Source organism: Bombina bombina, chromosome 6 (assembly GCF_027579735.1).
Source record: "Bombina bombina isolate aBomBom1 chromosome 6, aBomBom1.pri, whole genome shotgun sequence".
In the NCBI taxonomy this organism is placed as follows: Eukaryota; Metazoa; Chordata; class Amphibia; order Anura; family Bombinatoridae; genus Bombina; species Bombina bombina.
Genome location: NC_069504.1, coordinates 898,605,297 through 898,629,434, shown reverse-complemented (window position 1 = coordinate 898,629,434; position 24,138 = coordinate 898,605,297). Strand labels below are relative to the sequence as shown.

General features: G+C 38.0%; 1 protein-coding gene across 2 annotated transcripts in view; it reads right to left on the bottom strand.

Annotated features, from left to right (window-relative positions):
* Positions 1-7,118: 7,118 nt before the first annotated feature.
* The window catches only part of CLN6 (CLN6 transmembrane ER protein), a 50,775-nt gene continuing 33,755 nt past the window's right edge, over positions 7,119-24,138 (bottom strand). For both annotated transcript variants that reach the window (XM_053718506.1, XM_053718507.1), the window contains exon 7: positions 7,119-7,715. In XM_053718506.1, the coding sequence (XP_053574481.1) occupies positions 7,445-7,715 (271 nt within the window). In that variant the 3' untranslated portion in view covers positions 7,119-7,444. The remainder of the gene's footprint in view (positions 7,716-24,138) is intronic.

The window sequence follows — 24,138 nt, the reverse complement described above, 5'->3', positions numbered from 1 at the left end:
GGCTCACCGTTCTGATGTTACACGGGTTCTTCAGAGACTATGTGAGAACGGCCTGTTTTGTAAACTCGAGAAATGTGAGTTCCATCAGATTCAAGTAACCTTCCTAGGTTATGTAATCTCCGTTGCAGGGTTCTCCATTGATCCTGACAAGTTATCTGTAGTTCTGCAGTGGCCTCGCCCAGTTGGTCTTCGGTCTATTCAACGTTTTTTGGGGTTCGCCAATTACTATAGAAAGTTTATTAAAAACTTTTCTTCCTTGGTCAAACCTATCACAGACATGACCCGTAAAGAGAATGATCCACTCCATTGGTCACCTACTGCCATTAAGGCCTTTGATAGTCTTAAGACTGCCTTTGCTGACGCTCCAGTTCTGGCTCATCCTAACCCTGTCCTGCAGTTCTTGAGGTCGATGCATCTGAGACTGGAGTAGGTGCCCTCTTGTCTCAACATCCTACGCCTAGTGGTTCCTTGCATCCGTGTGGTTTCTTCTCTAAGAAATTGTCTCCAGCGGAGTGCAATTATGAAATTGGCGACAGGGAATTACTGGCCATAATTTTGGCACTCAAGGAATAGAGGCATCTTCTCGAGGGTACTAGCGTGCTAGTGCTCATTCTTACTGACCACAAGAATTTAACTTATCTATCTGAAGCAAAACGTTTGTCGCCCCGACAGGCCAGATGGGCGCTATTTTTGTCTCGGTTTAATTATGTGGTCTCCTACCTGCCTGGTAGTAAGAATGTTAGGGCTGATGCCCTCTCTCAACAATTTTCCCCTCTGCCCAAGGAGGAGTCTGTACCTACTCCAGTTATACCTCCTGACCATATTTTGGCTACCATACGTACTAATTTGACTTCTCCCTTGGGAAGGAGATCCTGGCTGCACAAACCAATGCACCTCCTGAGAAACCTAGTGGTAAGTGTTTTGTTCCTGAGAATCTTCGAACTAAACTTTTGCACACTTACCATTATCCTAAAGCCGCAGGTCACCCAGGCAAGAACCAAATGATTTGGTCTGTCACTCGACAATTCTGGTGGCCATGTCTTCGTTCTGATGTTGCTGCGTATGTTGCCTCCTGCTCAGTTTGTGCACAGAATAAGACTCCTCGACGTCTTCCTGTGGGTCTTCTTCAACCTACTGCTAATGGTGAGTGTCCTTGGACACATCTTTCCTAGGACTTCACTGTCAAGCTCCCTGTTTCCAATGGCAATACTGTTATCCTTATGGTGGTTGATCGTTTTTCTAAAATTTCACATTGCAGTCCCTTGAAGAAGTTGCCTACCGCTCAGGAGCTTGCTTCAATTTTTGCCCGGGAGGTCTTCCGTTTACATGGGTTACCCAAGGAGATAGTGTCAGACCGGGGTAGCCAGTTTGTCTCCAGATTTTGGCGTTCCTTTTGTGCTCAAATGGGGACCCAGCTTTCCTTCTCCTCAGCATATCACACTCAATCCAATGGGGCTGCGGAACGGTCTAATCAAGCTCTGGAACAGTTCCTCCATTGCTATGTCTCAGATCACCACAATAATTGGTCTGAACTGTTACCTTGTGCAGAGTTTGCTCGTAATAGTGCTATTAATGCTTCCTCCAAGTTATCCCCGTTCATGGCGAATTATGGGTTTCAACCATCCTTGTTGCCCAATTCATTCATGTCTCAGGGTATTCCGGCTTTGGAGGAGCATCTCCGGTAACTTCGTTCCACGTGGGTGCAGATTCAGGATTGCCTTCATCGTTCTATGCAGCGCCAAAAGTTCCAGGCTGATCGTAGGCGTCTGCCCGTGCCTTCCTACCAGGTTGGTGAGAGTTTGGCTGTCCTCCCGCAACTTGAATCTTCGTGTGCCTTCCAATTAACTGGCTCCCCGTTATGTTGGTCCTTTTCGAATACTCCGACGGGTCAATCCTGTGGCCTACGCTCTTGACCTTCCTCCTGCAATGCGCATCTCCAATGTTTTTCATGTGTCCCTCTTGAAACCATTGGTTTGTAATCAGTTAACCACTGTGTTGCCTCGTCCCTGTCCTATCTTTGTTGACAACCATGAGGAGTATGAGGTCAGCAGCATTATTGACTCTCGTATGTCCAGGGGTCGCGTTCAGTATTTGGTTCACTGGAGGGGCTACGGTCCGGAGGAGCATTTATGGGTTCCCTCCTCTGATGTTCATGCTCCCACCCTCCTCCATGCCTGTTTCCCCAATAAGCCTTTTGTCCTCCCGCGGGGGAGGTGTCGTTGAGGGGAGGGTACTGTCAGGGTTTTTTCCTGTTTTGTTTGCCATGCGCTGGCAGCCATTTTACTCACCTCTCTTGCTGACTCTGGTGCATACTGTGTGATGCTGCTCAATTCCTGCACTTCCTTTTATGGCCAGACTGGTGTACATCATCAGTGTGAGACAGGGTGCAGTCTCAGAATTGTGATGTCATCACTTACTATTTAAGTAAGTCAGACCTGTTTGTTAGAGCGCCTGTATATTACCTGGCTGTCTGACGTCCCTCCTGGTTCCTGATCCTTGGCTTGCTCCTGACTCTGCTGTTCTCCTTGTTCCTGATTCCGGCTACTCGCTTTGGCTCCTGACTTGGCTCGTCTGACTACCAGCTCTGGTTTTGATTCCTGGCTTGTTATTCGACTAGTGGACTTTTTTTATTATTTTTTGCTATTAATAAAGGTGTGATTATTTTTGCACTTCTCGTCTCAGTCTGATTCCTGGCACCCTGACAGTTGTACAGTTTATAGGTCACATTAAAGGTGGAAAAAGTTCTGAAATGATTTATCTTTGTCTCATTTTTTTTACATCACAGAAACCTGACATTTTAACAGGGGTGTGTAGACTTTTTATATTCACTGTATGCAGCAACCTTTCCCTATAGGTCTCACAACCACTTTATGCCTTGAGTGCCAATATGAAATCTAGTGACACTAAAAAAAAGGCTAAGGTCCCGTCGCCAGACTAATATGCAGAAGAGAATAGGGGCAACCTACTTCTAGCCAATAAGGGTGTTTTTGCAGCCCTCATGCAAAAATATTTCCATTTTGTATTCTTCTGCTTCAGTTATATCATGAGATGAATCAGACAATTTCAGTGACACATTATTGAATACATACACAATGCATATATTTGGAGGCAACTGAATAAACTGATAACTGCCATTGAAACAAATTTATTTAGAAGGTTTACTTTAGAGATTAATCTATATAATTGTGTAAGGAATCAAAACCTCCAGGTGTATGAAACAGCAGCTAGCTGGTAGGCATGTGCACTGAATGATCCGAATGCGGAAGAATGTGTCTGCTTGCAGCATTTGTCTCTTTTCAGGAGACAGATTTCTTCTTGTGAAAGTGCAACACACTAAGATCTGGATTTCAACAGATCTCAGTATGTTGATCTTTCCCAAGAAGAAATATGGCTCAAAAAAGAGCCAAATGCCGTGAGCAGTCGTCTTTTTCTGCTGCATTCAGATCAACATGAATGATTCAAATGCATTTCTGCTGCATTCAGATCAACATGAATTATTCAAATGCACATGCCTTCTAGTTGGCCACGTGCTTCAGCAGCACCCACATATTTGTTTATAGAGTGTGTAGTCATACTTGTTTTATATAAATATATATATATACACACTCACTATATGGCCAAAAGTATGTGGACCCTCTGACCCCCTTGCTAATTATTGAGTTCAGATGTTCAGCCACACCCATTGCTAACATGTGCATAAAATCCAGCACATAGCCATGAAGTTTCCATAGACAAACATTGGTAATACAATGGGTTACACTGAAGAGCTCAGAGACTTTAAACGTGGCACTATCACAGGAAGCCACAAGTTAGTTTGTGAAATTTCCGACCCACTAGACCTGCCCCTGTCCACTGTAAGAGCTATAATTGTGAAATGGAAATGTCTAAGAGCAGCAGCCACAATGTGACAGACCACACACACTCACAGAGTGAGACTGCCGAGTGCTGAAGCGCATAGATCATAAATATCATATATCATCTGTTACATCACTCACTACAGAGTTCCAAACAGCCTCTAAAAGCAACAGCTGCCGAGCAACACTACATAAGCCTCACAATAACCTGTACAAAAACAAGTAAAGGCTGGAGTGGTGTAAAGGATGCTACTATTGGACTCCGGAGCAGTGGAGTTGTGTTCTCTGGAGTAATGAATCCCGATTTGATATCTAGCAGTTTGATGAAAGAATCCAGGTGTGGCGGCTGCCGGAATGCTAACTACTGGAATGCATAGCACCTACAGTAAAGTTTGGTGAAGGATAATGGGCTGGGGCTGTTTTTGAGGATTTGGGCTAGGAACCTTTGTTCCAGTGAAGGATCATCTTAAAGGGACACTATACCCAAACATTTTCTTTCATGATTAAGGTAGAGAATATAATTTTAAACAGCATTCCAATATACTTCTATTACCTAATTTGCTTTATTCTTTAGATATACTTTAATGAAGAAATAGCAATGCACACAGTGAACCAATCACAGGAGGCATCTATGTGCAGCTACCAATCAGCAGCTACTAAGCATATCTAGATATGCTTTTCAGCAAAGAATATCAAGAGAATGAAGCAAAATAGATAATAGAAGAAAATTAGAAAGTTGTTTATAATTGTATGCTCTTTCTAAATCACGAAAGAAAAAATATGGGTTTCATGCCCCTTTAAAGGGACATGAAATCCAATTATTTATTTCATGGTTCAGATAGAGCACTTTATTTTAAACAACTTCACTTCTATTATCTAATGTGTTTTGTTCTCTTGGTATCTGTTGGATAGAATAGAATATAATAATTTATTCACCAAGCATAGAAAAAGAAAATTATACACAGAATTTTTCAAGGTTCAAAAGGTATCAGATGACATTGAACAAACAAATACAATCCGCAGTGTAAAAATCTAACCATCAAATATATTCACAAAGAGTGACTGAAGTGTCATTTATCATACAAAAATAAGTATTCCTGTTTGCTATTTTATTAGCCTGGATAAAAAAAAAAAATGATTCAGAAAAGGTGTATTCGTAAAACTCTCAACCGTGGCCTACGATAAAAAAGATAACCAATTAAAAATAAATTGGCCAGGGTGAGATTAATAAAATAACATTTTTCCGACTCTCTTATTAATCCTTAAAAAATAAATGTCCTTAAGAGAAATAAGTTGAGAAATTATTATTTTTTTGCCGCTCTCACAATTCTGTGGTTTCTCCTTTAATGATAAAGTAGCAGAGCTATACCAGGTTAAGATAGAGGATGATAAAACGGATGATGGCTGAATAAAAACAAGTTAACAGTTTTTTAGACAGGCCACATTTTTTAAGTTGCCTTAAGAAATACAAACATTGTTGAGCCTGTTTAATTATAGTAAAAATAATAATGTCCCATTTGAAATCATGTTTGTGCCAACATTTGTGCTCATTTTTGGTTCAGAACCTGGGTTACGCTTGCTTATTGGTTGCTGAATGTAGTCACCAATAAGCAAGCGCTATCCATGGTGCTGAACCTAAAATGGTCCGGCTCCTATAGTTTACATTCCTGCTTTTTAAATAAAGATAGCAAGAGAAAGCAGAAAAATTGACAATAGGAGTAAATTAAAAAGTTGCTTAAAATTACATACATCTGAATCATTAAAAAAAACATTTGGGTTCAGTATCCCTTCAATTGTTTGCTCCATGTTACCAGCCTGTCTACTTCCATGTTAAAGCTCAATTAATCTTCATCTGAGATAAGCCCAATGAGAGTTGTGTCATCTGCAATCTTCATTAACTTCACAGATTAATTTGCAGAAGTACAATCGTAGGTATACAAGGAATAGAGCAAGGGGAAAGAACACAAGGCTGTGGGACACCAGTATTGAGGAAGACAGGGTCGGAAATCAGCCCATTCCCTTTAACAAATTGTTACTGTTATTAATTAAAAAGTTATAAAGCCATTGGCATATGGAAAAGGGCGCATTATGTTTTAATTTAACAAAAAGGAAATCAGGAACAATAGAATTAAAAGTACAACTGAAATCCACAAATAAAACTCAGACGTCGGTGCGAGGATTATCCAAATGATGTAAAATATAATATAACAATAGATTAATCGCATCATCCATAGATCTATTAGATCTGCATGCAAACTGTAGTGGCTCTTGAAGGGAGTCAGTCAAGGATTTTAGATGGCACAGAATAATTCATTCAAAGCATTTTGAAATAACAGATGTAAGAGCAACAAGCCTGTAATCATTCATGCTCAATATCTCTTATTTCTTCAGAACGGGAATAGTAATTGAAGCTGGTACCACACATTGTAAAGCATACTTAAGTAGGCTCAGAAGCTACTGATTGGTGGCAGCACATTTATTTTCCCTGTGTTATTGACTAACCCAATGTATTCAGCTAGCTCCCAGCAGTGCATTGCTGCTTCTTTAACAAGGATACCAAGAGAATGAAGCAAATTAGATGATAGAAGTAAAATGGAAAGTTGTTAAAAATGGTATCCTTTGTCTGAATCATTAAAAAAATCAATCAAAATAAAAAATTTAAGGTTTCATGTCCCTTTAAAGCTACAGGACATAAAGACATTTTAGACAACTGAGTGCTCCAAACTTTGTGGCAGTTTGGGGAAGGCCCTTTCATTTTCCATTATGTCCCCTATGCACAATGCAGGTTCCATAAAGACATGGTTGGACGAGTTTGGTGTGGTGGAACTCAAGTGGCCGACACACTCCAAAGCCTACACACTGTAAAGCCTTCCCAGAAGAGTTGTGACTGTTATAGCTGCAAAAAGGGGGAGGGAACTCCATATTAATCCATGGTTTTGGAATGTGATGTCCAACAAGCTCATATAGGTGTAATATATATATATACACATACACACATACATACCTATATATACATACCTATATACACACACAAATATAAGTACTGCATTGTATACATCTACTAATAAAATAAATATTCTATAAGCAGTACAAAAAAAAAAAAAACTTTGGTTAACAAAGTTTGCAGTTGTGGTCTAGTCGTATTACCTAAAAAGCTTTATCTTACCTCCTCTGCCAAGTTTCATCAGGACATATATAAACACGTTTCTGCAAAGATCAAACAATCACTATGTAAAATGTAAAAAAAAAAAAAAATCAGACATCTGAAGTTTGCAGGAGGCACACCAGCCTTTATGGAAGCAGTTAAAAAAATAAAGAATTTTCAAAAGGTAATTATCATAAAATGAAATAAAAATAAATTATTGAGAGTAAATAGCAAATATTTTTTACTATGTATAAATATTTTATGGGAAATTAAATTTTGCATTTCATGTCCCATTAAGCAGATAAAATAATCTAGTAAAACAAATATTTGACTATATAATTATATGACTAAAGGAATAGAGCAGAGGACATGCAGTCTTTTCAGTCTCCATCAGAGGGACAATAGAGTCTCCAAGGAAAGAAGAACAGGTTTGTACCCTAGCCTCTCAGTGCAGGCTGTTTATGTGTAGGGTATAAAAGGCCCAAGGCTCAGGGATGTAAATAACTCCAGGGTATTTCTTGCGTAATATCGGGTCATTCCAAAGCCAGACGATCCACACAGCAATGAGAAGCAAAGTAACAGAGAAGGAAAGGAGCAAGAATAGACCATTGCTGTCCAGACGTAGACCCTTGCGCTTCTGGTGCAGGATAATTGCTAGCATTGCAAAAAATGTGAATATAAAGATGATGAAGATTTGTCCCTCAGTCACCAGGTACCTGCAAGAAGTGCAGAGAAAGGTTTAAAATTGTACCAAACAAATTCAATAAAAAAATGCAGTGTTAATAAAAACAAGAGATATAATTATATATAATTTATGTGCATCTGATTCTACTGAGAGAGGGGTTTCAGTCTATGTTGAAGCCCGTTTTCCCCTCAGAGTACAGTGTTTGTCATTGGGATGTATATGGGGTATGGTTGGTGGCTCTATTTTTCACCTCAAAGGAAAAATTAGAAACATAGATATTGACGGCAGATAAGAGCCATAGGCCCAGTAAGTCTGCCCGATATTACCTAACAGTATAAACTTATCTAGTCATAGGATAGCCTTATGCTTGTCCCAGGCATTTCTAAAGTCCCCCACAGTGTTTGTCATTACTACCTCTTGAAGAAGTTTATTCCATAAATCAATCACTCTTTCTGTAAAGAAGTGCTTCCTCAAATTACTCCTGAATCTACTACCCTTCAGCTTGAGATCATGACCCCTTGTTCTTGAATTTTCCATTTTATGTAAAATACCCACAGCCTCAGTTTTACTAAGCCCTTTAACGTACTTGAAAGTTGCTGTCATATCACCTCTTTCCCTTCTCTCCTCTAAGCTATACATATTTAGGTCATTGAGCCTATCCTGGTAAGTTTTATTTTTTAGACCATGTACCATTTTGGTAGCCCTCATTTGCACAGATTCAAGTTTGTTAATATCCTTCTGAAGGTATGGCCTCCAGAACTGCACACAATACTCAAGATGAGGCCTAACTAATGATCTATAAAGTGGCATAAGAACCTTACTATTTCTACTGCAAATACCTCTACCAATACATCTAAGCATTCTGCTAGCCTTGCTCGCTACATTACTACATTATTTACTACGTTTTAAATAATCTGAAATAATTCCTAAGTCCTGTTCCTCATCTGTAACAGTCGGTAAAGTGTCATTGAGTCTGTAATTAACATTTAGATTTTTCTTCCCTAAATGCATTATTTTACACTTTGCTGTGTTAAAAACTTTAGATCCCAGTCGTTTGCCCAATCCTCCAATCTTTGTATATCACTTCTCATTTTGTCTACTCCCCCATGGAACATCCACTCTGTTACAAATTTTTGTATCATCTGCAGACATACTTTCCCCTGTAGCCCTTTGCTGATATCACAGAAAAACAGAATTTATGCTTACCTGATAAATTACTTTCTCCAACGGTGTGTCCGGTCCACGGCGTCATCCTTACTTGTGGGATATTCTCTTCCCCAACAGGAAATGGCAAAGAGCCCAGCAAAGCTGGTCACATGATCCCTCCTAGGCTCCGCCTTCCCCAGTCATTCGACCGACGTAAAGGAGGAATATGCATAGGAGAAATCATATGATACCGTGGTGACTGTAGTTAGAGAAAATAATTCATCAGACCTGATTAAAAAACCAGGGCGGGCCGTGGACCGGACACACCGTTGGAGAAAGTAATTTATCAGGTAAGCATAAATTCTGTTTTCTCCAACATAGGTGTGTCCGGTCCACGGCGTCATCCTTACTTGTGGGAACCAATACCAAAGCTTTAGGACACGGATGATGGGAGGGAGCAAATCAGGTCACCTAGATGGAAGAAACCACGGCTTGCAAAACCTTTCTCCCAAAAATAGCCTCCGAAGAAGCAAAAGTATCAAATTTGTAAAATTTGGTAAAAGTGTGCAGTGAAGACCAAGTCGCTGCCTTACATATCTGATCAACAGAAGCCTCGTTCTTGAAGGCCCATGTGGAAGCCACAGCCCTAGTGGAGTGAGCTGTGATTCTTTCAGGAGGCTGCCGTCCGGCAGTCTCATAAGCCAATCGGATGATGCTTTTAAGCCAAAAAGAGAGAGAGGTAGAAGTTGCTTTTTGACCTCTCCTTTTACCAGAATAAACAACAAACAAGGAAGATGTTTGTCTGAAATCCTTTGTAGCATCTAAATAGAATTTTAGAGCACGAACTACATCCAAATTGTGCAACAAACGTTCCTTCTTTGAAACTGGATTCGGACACAAAGAAGGCACAACTATCTCCTGGTTAATATTTTTGTTAGAAACAACTTTCGGAAGAAAACCAGGTTTAGTACGCAAAACCACCTTATCTGCATGGAACACCAGATAAGGAGGAGAACACTGCAGAGCAGATAACTCTGCAACTCTTCTTGCAGAAGAAATTGCAACCAAAAACAAAACTTTCCAAGATAATAACTTAATATCTACGGAATGTAAGGGTTCAAACGGAACCCCTTGAAGAACTGAAAGAACTAAATTGAGACTCCAAGGAGGAGTCAAAGGTTTGTAAACACCAAAAAACTCTTAGCCATCTCCGTGGAGATGTTGCCTGTGCAACGGCAAAGAGAATGACTGGGGAAGGCGGAGCCTAGGAGGGATCATGTGACCAGCTTTGCTGGGCTCTTTGCCATTTCCTGTTGGGGAAGAGAATATCCCACAAGTAAGGATGACGCCGTGGACCGGACACACCTATGTTGGAGAAAATATGTTAAACAAAACAGACCCCAGAACTGACCGCTGAGGAACACCAATAGTAACAGCCCCCTCTGCTGAATGAACTCCATTTACGAAGACACTTTGTTTTCTGTTCTTAAGCCATCATTCCACCCAGTTCACAATTTAGTCTAGACCAAGGAGATACAGTTTGTGAATTAGTTTATTGTGTGGGACAGTTTCAAATGCTTTGCTGAAATCTAGATATGCTACATCAACTGCTCCACCCTTGTCTAATACTTTTGTTACATAATCGAAGAAGTCAATTGGATTAGTCTGACAAGATCTCCCTGAAGTAAAACCATGCTGATTTTGGTCCTCTAACTTGTTTGTCTTTATGTAAGTCATAATTATTTCTTTTAAGAGGCTTTCCATTAATTTCCCTACTACTGAAGTTAAACTTACTGGCCTGTAGTTACAGATTCTTCCCTACTGCCCTTTTTATGAATAGGTATTACATTTGCTATTCTCCAATCATCTGGGACAGTTCCTGTTAATAGTGACTGATTAAATAGATCGGTTAATGGGACAGTTAGCACTGATCAAAGTTCTTTTAAAACCCTTGGATGAATATTATCAGGACCCACTGCCTTTTTAATATGTATTTTTGATAATGCTAACAAAACCTCATCCTTTGTAAAAAGATTAGTGTTAAGCTTGTTTCTATTTTTCGTAGCATCCCTTAATGTAGACATTGTATCTTCACAATCTTTTGTGAAAACAGAACAGAAGTAATCATTGAGACAGTCTGCAATTTGCTTATCTCCTATTATTCTACCATCAACTGATTTCAATGTTACTATTCCTAACTTATTTTTTCTTCTTTCACCGATATATCTAAAGAATGTTTTGTCCCCATGTTTTACTGACTGTGCTATCTTCTCTTCTGCATGAGCTTTAACCTTCCTAATTAACTGCTTAGTCTTTTTTGTTGGAGTCTCCAAATTTTCATATCATCATCTGATTGTGTGTTTCTGTAAATTTTATAAGCTATCTTTTTTGTCTTTACAGCATGTGCTACTTCTTTGGAAAACCAAATTGGTTTCCGCTTTCTTTTACTTTTAAAGACATGTCTAATACAGTGTGCATCTAAAATGGCACCCTTCACAAATCCCCACTGTTTTCCCTTTTAAATAGTTTTTTTTAGCTATTCTCCCATTCATGAAAAATCTGCCTTCCTAAATTCTAAAACTTTTGTTTTAGTCTGGGTGGACAGTTTATGCACATGAATACTAAACCAAACAGATTGATGATCACTGGATCCTAAGTTCTCACCTACATACACATCTGAAACTGTATCACTGTTTGTAAGTATTACATCTAATATAGCTTCCTTACGAGTTGGTTCCTTAACTAATTGCTCAATTGATTCCCCTAGCAGAGATTCAAGAATATACCTGCTTCTAGCTGATCTAGCAAAAGGAATCTTCCAGTCTATATCTGGCAAATTAAAGTCCCCCATTACTATAACCTTACCCTTCATGGTCATTTTGGTTATTTCTTCTAATAACAGATTGTCCAGTTTTTCATCCTGCAATGGAGGCCTATATACAACCCCTAAACACATTTTTATCTCCAATTTCTAAAGTCACCCAAATACTTTCCACCTCATTATTAGTTCCTACAATTTCAGTAACCTTTATATTTTCATTTAGATACAGAGCAACTTCTCCACCTTTCTTTCCTACTCTGTTCTTTTTAAATAACCTGTATCCAGGTATGACTATGTCCCAGTCATGCAAATCATTGTACCATTTTTCTGTTATGGCTACTAAATCCAAGTTGTCCCTAGTCATTATTGAAATGAGTTCAGGTAATTTATTTCCTAAGATGCAAGCATTTGTGCTCATAGCATGAATATTTTTTCTACTAGAATTTCTAGAAATGTTACTTGGACTAACCGTTTTGGCATGCTGTGGGGGGCAGGTGGATATATTAATGCTACACCCTTTATTAGTTTAAATATTTTTTATAATAAAGCATGTGAACTCCTCTCCCAGATAGTCACGAATATAGGCACTATCAAAGAAGATAGAGACTAAAAGAATGCACTTGAATAGCACTTCTGTTCCATGAAAATAACATTGAGACTCATATGGACCTTAAACAACCACTGCAGGTCAAGGGTTGAGAGAAATTATTAAAACATAACTTTTATTAACTTAACGTTTACTAAAAAAGTGTACTGTGTGAGTGTGTGTATTTTTTAAAAACACATAGCAACTTTGCTCATAATAAAAGTGGCTTGTAATATTGGGTGAATAAATTTCTTTGGACTTGGAATATTCTTCTCAGGTATATATATTTTTAGTTGGTAATATCCATTTATCAAGTAACGAGTTAGCTTGTGTTCTTTAATATTGTACACCACTTAGGGATTCAAAAACTCCACATGCCTTCAAAAGTGTATCATATTAAGCAACCTTATGAATGATATAACTGTATGATTTTTAACTGTGTGATACACAGGTATTTGTTATTAATAAAAGTTTGTTGTTTACTGTTCCAATTTATCATTCAATGGGGTAACAGTATCACTTGAGATATTTTGTTCTCAGTTTACACATGTATTGTGTGCTTGGGACACTTGATGCAGCAAACTTTTTGCTTGTTTTTGATTAATGTATGGCATGTAAAGGTGCTTGGTGTACTTTTGACACAACTTGTTTCAAAGATTTTTTCCAAGTTTGTGTTATTCAATTTTTTAATCAAAAATAATATTAATTTTTTGGTTCTACTTCCATTACTCAAGCAACCATAGAGATATGTTAACTACATTGGATTGTATAGTATTTTAGATATATCTATATAAAATTTGTATTATCCTAACCGAGTTTTGACACTGTTAGTATTAGCGTCCGCTTTCAGTGATCTAATACGGTTAACACCAGATTTTTAAATACTATAATTTTGTTAACATTCAGTAATGAGCGGTTAGCAGTGTTAGCGTTATAATGTTAACATATACTATGCTATGCTGGTAGCATTTGCGCCTTGTTTGCCGCTGTAGTTTTTAGTTCTAGAAGTATACTTATTTAGGTAAATATATTGACAGTCTTATGCAATAGTTATCGGTTACAGCTGTTATGCTGTTCAGATATAGCACGCTCTTTAATCACGCTACTGAAAGATTTGTATTGTCCTAGCTATGTTTTGACACTGAAAGTATTGACGTCTGCTTCCAGTGATCTTATACGGTTAACAACATGTGCTTAAATAATATAATTTTGTTAACATTCAGTTATGCGCGGTTAGCAGTGTTAGCGTTATAATGTTAGCATATAATGTGCCAGTAGCATTTGCGCCTGGCTTGCCGCTGTAATTTTTAGTTGTAGAAGTATACTTATTTAGGTATATATATTTTGGCGGTCTTGTGCAATAGTTAACAGTTACAGTTCTTATGCTGTTCAGACATAGCACGCTCTTTAATCTCGTTACTGAAAACTGTATTCGTATTCCTTAAAGTTGGAATCTAGTCCAAATTGCCACTGTCTAAGTAAATTTGTTTAAGTTAGCTATGCCATTAAAAAAAGGCTAAACAGGGTATTAACAGCTACCCTTCCCTAACATGTTTCGCCGATAGCGTTTCGGCTTTTTCAAAGGTGACGCGCGCCGGCGTCTCAGGGTATTTAAATGCATAGGCGGCAACCCATTGGCTGCATTTAGACCAATCCCAATACTCTCAGAACTAAGAGGAGGCGTGATTAGACTTTGATTGACTTGAGCCATTGGAAACATATTCGTCGGACTTACGAAGGATCGCTTGAAGAGATGACAGACTGGAAGTGGCATTCAATGTGCTTTGAATGACAGAATTGTCCTTTAATATTTATTCCAACTGCGCTTGTATATCATCAAAAGATACATGTTACATTCAAATATGTTTTTATCGAATATTTATAGAACTACTCCTTTCATTACCTTTCTATCAGGGAGGCATATATCATTAGACATGTGTTTTATGTTTTGTTCTTCTAAGCGGTGTATAGCAGAACAGATTATGGCATAATTGTGAATATTTATTTATTGAATAATCTATGGTTACAGTTTTTGAATTTTACCATATATTAACAGATCTTACTCTTGATGTTACAAATATATTTATATTGATTATCACCACGGTTTGGCATAAATTCTTATCAATTTTTAAATTTTACCATATATTGACAGATCTTACTCTTGATGTTATGAATAAATTTATATTGATTATCACCAAGGTTTGGCTGTATTATTATAAGGCATCTAGTGTGCTTCTGAATAGTGAGTCATATGACTTACACCGAATTGAAAGGAGGTCAATGACTGATCTGGCATTGGAATTTACCTAAGAGCATAACTTATACTTCTCTCATATTGAAAACTATTAAGTCTTATGATTGGATGAATCTATACTGTCATGTCCTGGACAGTATTGATGTTGATATTGTGACTAAATGCTGTGTGAAAAGTTTTGTATATATGAACTCAAAAAGAGATTAAATGAATTGGTCCTAAAGTATTTAGGTTAGTGTGGTCTGTGATCGAGTGACTGATTGGCAAAACTGCAACAACATTTATTTTGTATAATTTAGAATAATTTTAATAATTTAAAACTTTATGTGTTTCGGGGTTGATATGTGAAATATAAACAACCAAGGATAGTGTTAGAAAATAAATGGTGGAGTGTGATCATCTGGTAAATTGGGGTCTAGGGGGAGCATGGAGCCCTGTGACATAAGTACTGGACTGGTGAGGTACTGTAAAACATAAAGGGGGAATTAATTAATTAAGGTCCACTCAGAAATAGAGTGAGAGTGGTGATATAGGAATGAGCATGAGCTGACATGTCAAGCGTGAATAAAGGTGATGCAAAAAGGGGGAAAAAAAAAAAAAAAAATTCACACGTGTGGTGGTGGAGAAAGTGATAAAAAACATTTTTTTATTTTTATAATGAAATTGTTTTATCTATTAACCATTGTATGTAGTATCTCTTCTATACTAACATTTAAAGAGATACATGTATAAGTAAAATTAGGAGGTTTAAATTCTCTTTGTTTTGAGAGTGAGTGTTGTGCATCTTTCTATTGTAAGGTGTTAAATTTACTGCTAGGTATTAAACCCATTATTCATCAATTGTAATTTACATCTCTTTTATATGCACTGGGTGCTGTGATGTTTGTTTGTAGTAATTGGTATTATTTCCTTTGTCAGAAATATTCTAATCCTTCATATGAACATAGAATAATTGTTCTGTTCATTCATGCCTTTGGGATATACGCTGTCCATTAAATATATCCATTTTGCTTCTGCCTTAAGTAGAGATGTTTCCAAGTCTCCTCCTCTTAGTCCTAAGGATATCTTCTGAATTCCAAAGCATTTTAATTCAGAGGTTTTGGATTGGTGGTATTTAAGGAAATGCGAAGCTACGGACGTGATTTTCTTGTTTTTAGATAGATCTTTGGGGGCATTACGGATATTTTGCAGGTGTTCCATCAGACGGGTGTGTACAGTTCTAGTCGTCATCCCAATATATAATTTGGGGCATGTGCATTGTAGAACATAGATGACTCCACTAGAGTTGCAATTGATATAACTCTTAATTTGATGGTTTTTCCCAAACCTGTCAATGATGGATTTCTTTTTGGTCATATTGCCACATGAGGAGCAGTTTCCACATAAATATGAACCTCTTTCTGGTGGTCTCGTTTTACTGGTTTTTTGTACAAAGTGACTGGGGCTCAGCATTTCTTTTAAATTTCTATTTCTACGGTAGCTGAGTTGGACTCTGTCCCCTATTATGTTCTTTAAGAGGGGGTCCGCTTGTAGTATATGCCAGTTGTTGTTGATTATATTCACAATTTGTTTTGTTTGCTGGTTATATGTGAGTACTAGTCTGGTTTTGTTATCACCTGTTTTGGTTTTTGTTTTTAGTAACTCAGATCTAGCAGTTTTTAATGCTCTCGTCTTGGCTACGCGGATCGATCTTTTGCTGTATCCCCTTAGGAGTAGACGTTTTTCCAGTTCTGCAGCTCTTATCTTGAAGGTTGTATCTTGTGAGCAATTTCTCCTAAGTCTCAAGAATTCTCCAATTGGTAAGGATTTTGTAGTGTTTGGTGCATGGGCGCTTGTGGCAAATAGGACATTGTTTGTAGCTGTTTCTTTTCGATACAGATCTGTAATCAGGGAGCCGTCATCTTCCTTACAAATTAATAGATCCAAGAAAGAGATTTGGGTCTGACTTTTGTAATGCATCAATCTGATGTTTAAATTGTTCTGATTTAACTTGGATAGAAAGGTATCTAGATCTTTTTCGGTGCCCTCCCATAGAAACAGGATGTCGTCTATGTACCGGATCCATACAGGAATTTTATCCATATATTTGTCATTTGTGTCACTAAATACCACAGTTTGCTCCCACCATCCCAAAAATAGATTTGCGTAGGTAGGAGCACAAGCTGTGCCCATGGCAGTACCTTGAGTTTGGAGGTAGAACTTATTGTTGAAGAGAAAATAGTTTTTGGTTAACACGAATTTGAGTAGATTAAGTGTGAATTGGTTATGATCCGGGCTTTCATCAGAGGACATATCAAGAAAGTATTGGATGGCATTTAGTCCTAGTTTATGATCAATGCTAGTATACAGTGATTCCACATCACAGGACACTAACCAAGTGTTTTTGGAAATGTAAATGTCCTGTATTATTTGTAGCACTTCCATGGTGTCTTTCACATATGATGATAGTTGTGTTAGGAATGGTCTTAATCTAAAATCCACATATTGACTCGCCTTTTCCGTTAGGTTTTCATTACCGGAAACGATTGGTCTGCCAGGCGGTTTTTGGCTATTTTTGTGGACTTTAGGGATTAAGTAGAATGTTGCAACTTTGGGATGCAAGACAGTCAGGAACTTCTTTTCCTTGGTATTGATTATGCCATTTTTGAAGGCTACATCTATCAATTTGTTGTATTGAGTGTGGAAATCTCCTGTGGGATTACTCCATAGTTCTTTATAGCAAGTTTTATTATTTAATTGAAGTTTTGCCTCTTCCAAATACATTTCTGTAGGCCATATCACGATATTACCGCCCTTGTCGGCGTTACGTATTATGACATCATTCCAGGATTCCATTTCTGAAAGAATATCTCTTTCTTTTTTCGATAGGTTGTGTTGTTTAGTGGTAATATCTAATTTGTTGATACTTTCACATACAATTTGATTGAAGACTTCTATATTGGCACAAGTGTTAGGGGGAACGTATTTTGATTTGGTTTTCAGCGTCTTTCGCCAGTTTGGTCTTTCACATTCCTCTTGTTCTGAATTGAGATCTTTTAATATTTGTAACGATTCCAATTCGTCTTCTGTCCAATCGACAGATGGAATATCGGGTTCTTTGTTAGTGAAATGTCTTTTTAGGAGGAGTTTGCGCAGAAACAGTTGTACATCTTTAATTGCCTCAAATTTGTCCAGATTGTTGTGTGGACAAAAGGACAAGCCTTTAGATAGTACATTAGTATGCAAAGAGGTTAAATTTCGGTTAGACAGATTTATAATTCTTAATTTCTCATCCTTATCATCGAGAATGGACTCGGATTCCTTTTGGGTGGTTTGTTGGTCTGTTTGTCTTTTTGATTCTTTTTGTTTCTGGTCTGCCTTTTGTTTTTTCCACCCGCCTCTTCTGGTGGCTCTGAATCGGTGCTGGAGTCCTCTTCTAAAAAAGATTTTCTTTTTCTATTTTCCACTATGGTTGTATTACTGGAAGTAGATGCTTGAGCAGCTGTTTCTTGCCCATTGTTATCAGAATCTTCGTTATCTGTATCTGATATGTCGGTTTCCACAATATTAACCCTTTTCTGTGATCCTCTCCCAGATACTCTGTTCCTTTAACATCCAAATGCAAGCCATCTCCCCTAAATAACCTAGTATATTGTCAAACAGAGCTATAATGGCCAATAAAACCAAATCCTCGTTCCCTGCACCCCTTATCTAACCAAGAATTAAATGTTGTTGTCCGCTCTCTTTCCTGCTTCCTGACCATACACAGGTAAAATAGCAGAAAATTATAGAGTTGATGCCACATTCTCTAAATGATTACCTAGGTCACAAAACTCTTTCTGAACAGTAGCAACATGATAACTAGCCAGATCATTTGTTCCTAAATTTGTCACAGACCATCCATAATTGGTCGCAGGGACTTGTCTTTTGCCTCCTTCTATGGGTATACAATATACTCCTATTCCATAACCTCTGCTGATGTGTTTTAGTACTGGTTTGGTGTTCTACTACTGGTTTACTGGTAGATGAGTCTCTGTTGGTAAGTATCATATTGTATCTATATGACACTCTTTAGCCTTATGTGGGTATTTTTAGTTATATATTGAGATATATATATATATATATATATATATACACACACACACACACACACACACATATATATACATACAACCCTTGGGACAGAATCTATATATTATTCCCCTTTTGTTAGTTTGTTTTGCACATCAGATTTTGGGCACTTGCAATTAGATTTTTTACCGCGCATCAGCCTTTGGGTCTGCGAGCATCAGGTTAGCACTCATGAGCCCTCTTTCCATTCAGGCTGAAGATGTGGAGTGTCTTGTCCCCTGCATTATTTTTCTGTTCGGCTTACCGTGTTTCAAATTTAGTACTTTTTTTTAATATTGCTTCTTTAGGAGGGGGTACGTTTTTTCCATTCCTCAAGAGCCTTTTTTTTTTAAAGGTTTATATTTTATGCTATTGTAGTTCAATGCTATAATGGAGCTTTCTGATTCTATCCCCTGAACATCATCCTACCTTTACAAAGTGTTTTTATTGTAAAAAAAAAAAAAAAGGGCTGATGCATCTCCTCCAGCTTATTTATAAGGCTCACGTCTAACAATGTTAATGTGTTCAGATCATCCTAATGCTGCTTCTATGTATATTACTGCTCCTTATGTTTGTTCTTTACAGGGGAGCTCTATAGATTTGGCTCCAAATGTGAAAAATCTCATCAAATCTGCAGAAGTTTTACCTTCTACTAGTGCTATGTCTCCTGAGGCTGTATCTTCAGAGGATGAAGTTTCCTTTGATGATGAGAAATCTCCTCCTCTGATGTTGAACCTGATACATCCTCTTTTTTTTAAAATTTAAAACTGAACATATTTGTTCTCTTTTGAAAGAGGTTTTACTTACCTTAGGGGTTAAAGACTCTAAGAGTTCTGAGGATAAGACTTCCAACCGTTTATATTTAGTTTTTAAAACTATTTCTAAAACCCCTTAGGTTTTCCTATTCCAGCTGCTGTCTCTGAGATAGTTTCTAGTGAATGGTCTAAGTCAGGTAATTATTTTAATCCTTCTGCTAGGTTTAAGAAGTTATATCCTTTACCTGCCTCTAATATTGAACTGTGGGAAACTGTCCCAAAGGTAGACTATCCCTTTGGAATACAGTAATTCTTTTAATTGAAATAGTTTTTTATTGATTTTCAAGAAAAACAAAGTAAAATACAAGTCATAAACATTGTGTAGAGGAAGGTTTACAATATACACATATCTCGTTCCTACATGCCCATCACAGTAGGCCAATGAGGTGAGAAATGAACACATATCAGTTGTCTCATCCTGCATAGCGACTTGCAATTACATCTACATACATTATAAACTTACAGATTTAACTCCCCTTCCCCCCCACCCCCACCAGATGTTTCCAAACTTTCTCTATGTTTTACCAGTTTATAATAGAGTCTAATATCGTATCCTTACTGAATATATTACGTGAGTCTGGGCAATTTAAGTCAGGTCCTAATGGATGTCTCTACCCTCCTCCCCACTGTCTCACTGTCCTGATCTCTCTGTCTCTCGTCTCTCCCCTGGTTAGCGTGTGGTCTCGTGTGACCCTTCAAAATCCAATAAAACCATATTTTCTGAAACTGAACAGTATTTCCTTGAGCCCATGCTGCCAATTCTAACATTATGTAAGTGTTGTTTATTTTATCTCGGACTTCTGCCCACCCTGGTGCTCCTGTCTTCCAGTGTCTGGCTATACATATACGTACACAGGTGCACAGTATCCTAATGAAAGTGTTGATTGCTGAGTTGAACGGCCTAACCCTGTCATGTAGAAGTGCCTGAGTTATTGTTAGATCAATCTCTTCATCCAGTGTGTCACTAAGTAACCTCGAAAGTGCCTGCCACACCGGCTGTACATTTGGGCAGTCCCACCACATGTGCCTATACGTCCCCCTCTCCCCACATCCTCTATAACATGTTGCGTTATTCAAGGAGGAGGTGTGAGCTGTCCTTTCCGGCGTAAGGTGGAATACAGTAATTCTTTTAAAGGGACAGTTAATACCAGGATTTTTGTTGTTTACCTATTCCCCAGTTTTGCATAACTAACACAGTTATAATAATACACATTTTACCTCTTTAATTACCTTGTATCTATCTATGCCTCTGCAGACTGTCCCCCTTATTTCAGTTCTTTTGACAGGCTTGAATTTTAGCCAGTGTTCACGCCTAGGTAACTTCATGTGCGTGAACTCAATGTTATCTATATGACACACATAAACTAATGCCCTCTAGTGGTAAAAAAAAACTGTCAAAATGCGTTCAAGATTAGATGCAGCCTTCAAAGTTTAAGAAATTAGCATATGAGCCTCCTAGGTTTAGCTTTCAACTAAGAATACCAAGAGAACAAAGCAAAATTGGTGATAAAAGTAAATGCCCTATTTGAATCATGAAAGTTTATTTTGGACTTGACTGTCCATTTAAGAACACATTAGAAAGGAAGTTAGAATCCTTTCTTAGAAGGGCATTTCTGCAAGCAGGGTATTTGTCTAGGCCTGCGATCTATATTGCTGATGTAGATGCTGCTTCATTTTTGATTGTCTAGTCTTTCAGAGCAGCATTCTAATGATCCTGCTAGTGAAGATCTTTTAGGTTTACTCAAGAGTGTGAATTCCTTTATTTGTGATGCTCTATTTGATATTATTAAAAGTAATGTCAAAAGCATGTCCTTGGTAGTTCATTCTATAAGTGCTTTATTGGCTTAGTTCCTGGTCTGCTGATATGGTGCTACAAATTATTTCAGACAAACTTCTAGTTTGTTAACTTTTCTGGTTCTAGGAAAGGACAGAAGGTTTCTGCTGTTTCTTTGGCCACGTGGTTGAAACTTTTGATTCATAAGGCTTACTTGGAGGCAGGTCAGTTGCAACTTCTTGGGCTTTTTAAGAATGAGGCTTCCGTTGACCAAATTTGCAAGGCAGCTACTCGGTCTTCTTTGCATACTTTTACTAAATTTTACCATTTTGATGTTTTTGAAGGTCCTTCAGGCAATTGTCTCAGCTTGATTTATTTTTGCCCGATTGTTTAAATTTTAAGTCTATTAAAAAAATGCCCTTTTGGGTTTTTGTGGGGTTGTGGATTTAGTTTTTCATTGAAAAAATATGGTTTCTAAATCCCACCCTTTATGTCTCATTGCACGTGGACTCCACAGCTTGGGTATTAGTTTGCAGGAGTAATGGATTGTGGACTCTCACCACCTGTATGAAAGAAAACAGTTTATGAAAAATGTCTAAGAGATCCCAAACTTTTGAATACCAGTGTGTATGTATGTATGTATGTATGTATGTATGTATGTATGTATGTATGTATGTATGTATGTATGTATGTATGTATACATATTCTCCACAGAAAAGTTTGCCATATTAACGTAGCCTGGTGGGGGGGAAGTTAAATACTTTGTAATATAATAACATTTTATGGATTTCATGATAATTTGAGCAATAAAAATTAAAAAAATGTTATAAGTTAATTTTATCTGAATACTACCTTAAATTTTAGCTGTGTGGTCAGTAAAATCAGATGGGTGGCGCGCCCAATAAAAAGGGGCCCGGGGCGAACACTGTATATATGTTCTCTAAAAGCAAAGTTTGAAAATAAACTGATAATACCATTAACGGTTTGAATATTTGTGCATGGAATCATGAAAAAGTTTACAATTGTCCATTTAAACAGAAAATTCCTTACTTTAGCAATGGAATGGTTAATCTGTATACAATTCATAATTAGATTTATTTATTGATCACAAAACACACCTAATATATGGGTGCACAGTATAACTGATTTTTAAATGCACCACATACTGAAATGTATTAAAAGTATGACTCACCTATAGGTTTTATTTTGATATGTGCAGCAGGGGGATTACATGTTTTGGACAAAATATGGTACTATAAAAAAAAAAACCTTCATATACCTTGTGGATAGTGAATAATTAATGGTTTTATCTTGTGACTGCATTTTGCCCTTGTGCAGCAGGTTATTAAAGGGACATAAAAACAGAATTTATGCTTACCTGATAAATTACTTTCTCCAACGGTGTGTCCGGTCCACGGCGTCACCCTTACTTGTGGGATATTCTCTTCCCCAACAGGAAATGGCAAAGAGTCCCAGCAAAGCTGGTCACATGATCCCTCCTAGGCTCCGCCCACCCCAGTCATTCGACCGACGGACAGGAGGAAATATATATAGGAGAAACCATATGATACCGTGGTGACTGTAGTTAGAGAAAATAATTCATCAGACCTGATTAAAAAACCAGGGCGGGCCGTGGACCGGACACACCGTTGGAGAAAGTAATTTATCAGGTAAGCATAAATTCTGTTTTCTCCAACATTGGTGTGTCCGGTCCACGGCGTCATCCTTACTTGTGGGAACCAATACCAAAGCTTTAGGACACGGATGAAGGGAGGGAGCAAATCAGGTCACCTAAACGGAAGGAACCACAGCTTGCAAAACCTTTCTCCCAAAAATAGCCTCAGAAGAAGCAAAAGTATCAAATTTGTAAAATTTGGCAAAAGTGTGCAGTGAAGACCAAGTCGCTGCCTTACATATCTGGTCAACAGAAGCCTCGTTCTTGAAGGCCCATGTGGAAGCCACAGCCCTAGTGGAGTGAGCTGTGATTCTTTCAGGAGGCTGCCGTCCGGCAGTCTCATAAGCCAATCGGATGATGCTTTTAAGCCAAAAGGAAAGAGAGGTCGAAGTCGCTTTTTGACCTCTCCTTTTACCAGAATAAACAACAAACAAGGAAGATGTTTGTCTGAAATCTTTAGTAGCCTCTAAATAGAACTTTAGAGCACGGACAACGTCCAAATTGTGTAACAAACGTTCCTTCTTTGAAACTGGATTCGGACACAAAGAAGGTACAACTATCTCCTGGTTAATATTTTTGTTAGAAACAACTTTAGGAAGAAAACCAGGCTTAGTACGCAAAACCACCTTATCTGCATGGAACACCAGATAAGGAGGAGAACACTGCAGAGCAGATAACTCTGAAACTCTTCTAGCAGAAGAAATTGCAACCAAAAACAAAACTTTCCAAGATAGTAACTTAATATCCATGGAATGTAAGGGTTCAAACGGAACCCCTTGAAGAACTGAAAGAACTAGATTTAGACTCCAGGGAGGAGTCAAAGGTCTGTAAACAGGCTTGATCCTAACCAGAGCCTGAACAAATGCTTGAACATCTGGCACAGCTGCCAGTCTTTTGTGTAGTAAGAAAGATAAAGCAGAGATCTGTCCCTTTAGGGAACTTGCAGATAATCCTTTCTCCAAACCTTCTTGAAGAAAGGAGAGAATCTTAGGAATTTTTATCTTATTCCATGGGAATCCTTTGGATTCACACCAACAGATATATTTTTTCCATATTTTATGGTAAATTTTTCTAGTTACAGGTTTTCTGGCCTGAACCAGAGTATCTATCACCGAATCTGAAAACCCACGCTTTGATAGAATCAAGCGTTCAATCTCCAAGCCGTCAGTTGGAGGGAGACCAGATTTGGGTGTTCAAATGGACCTTGAACAAGAAGGTCCTGTCTCAAAGGTAGCTTCCATGGTGGAGCCGATGACATATTCACCAGGTCTGCATACCAAGTCCTGCTTGGCCA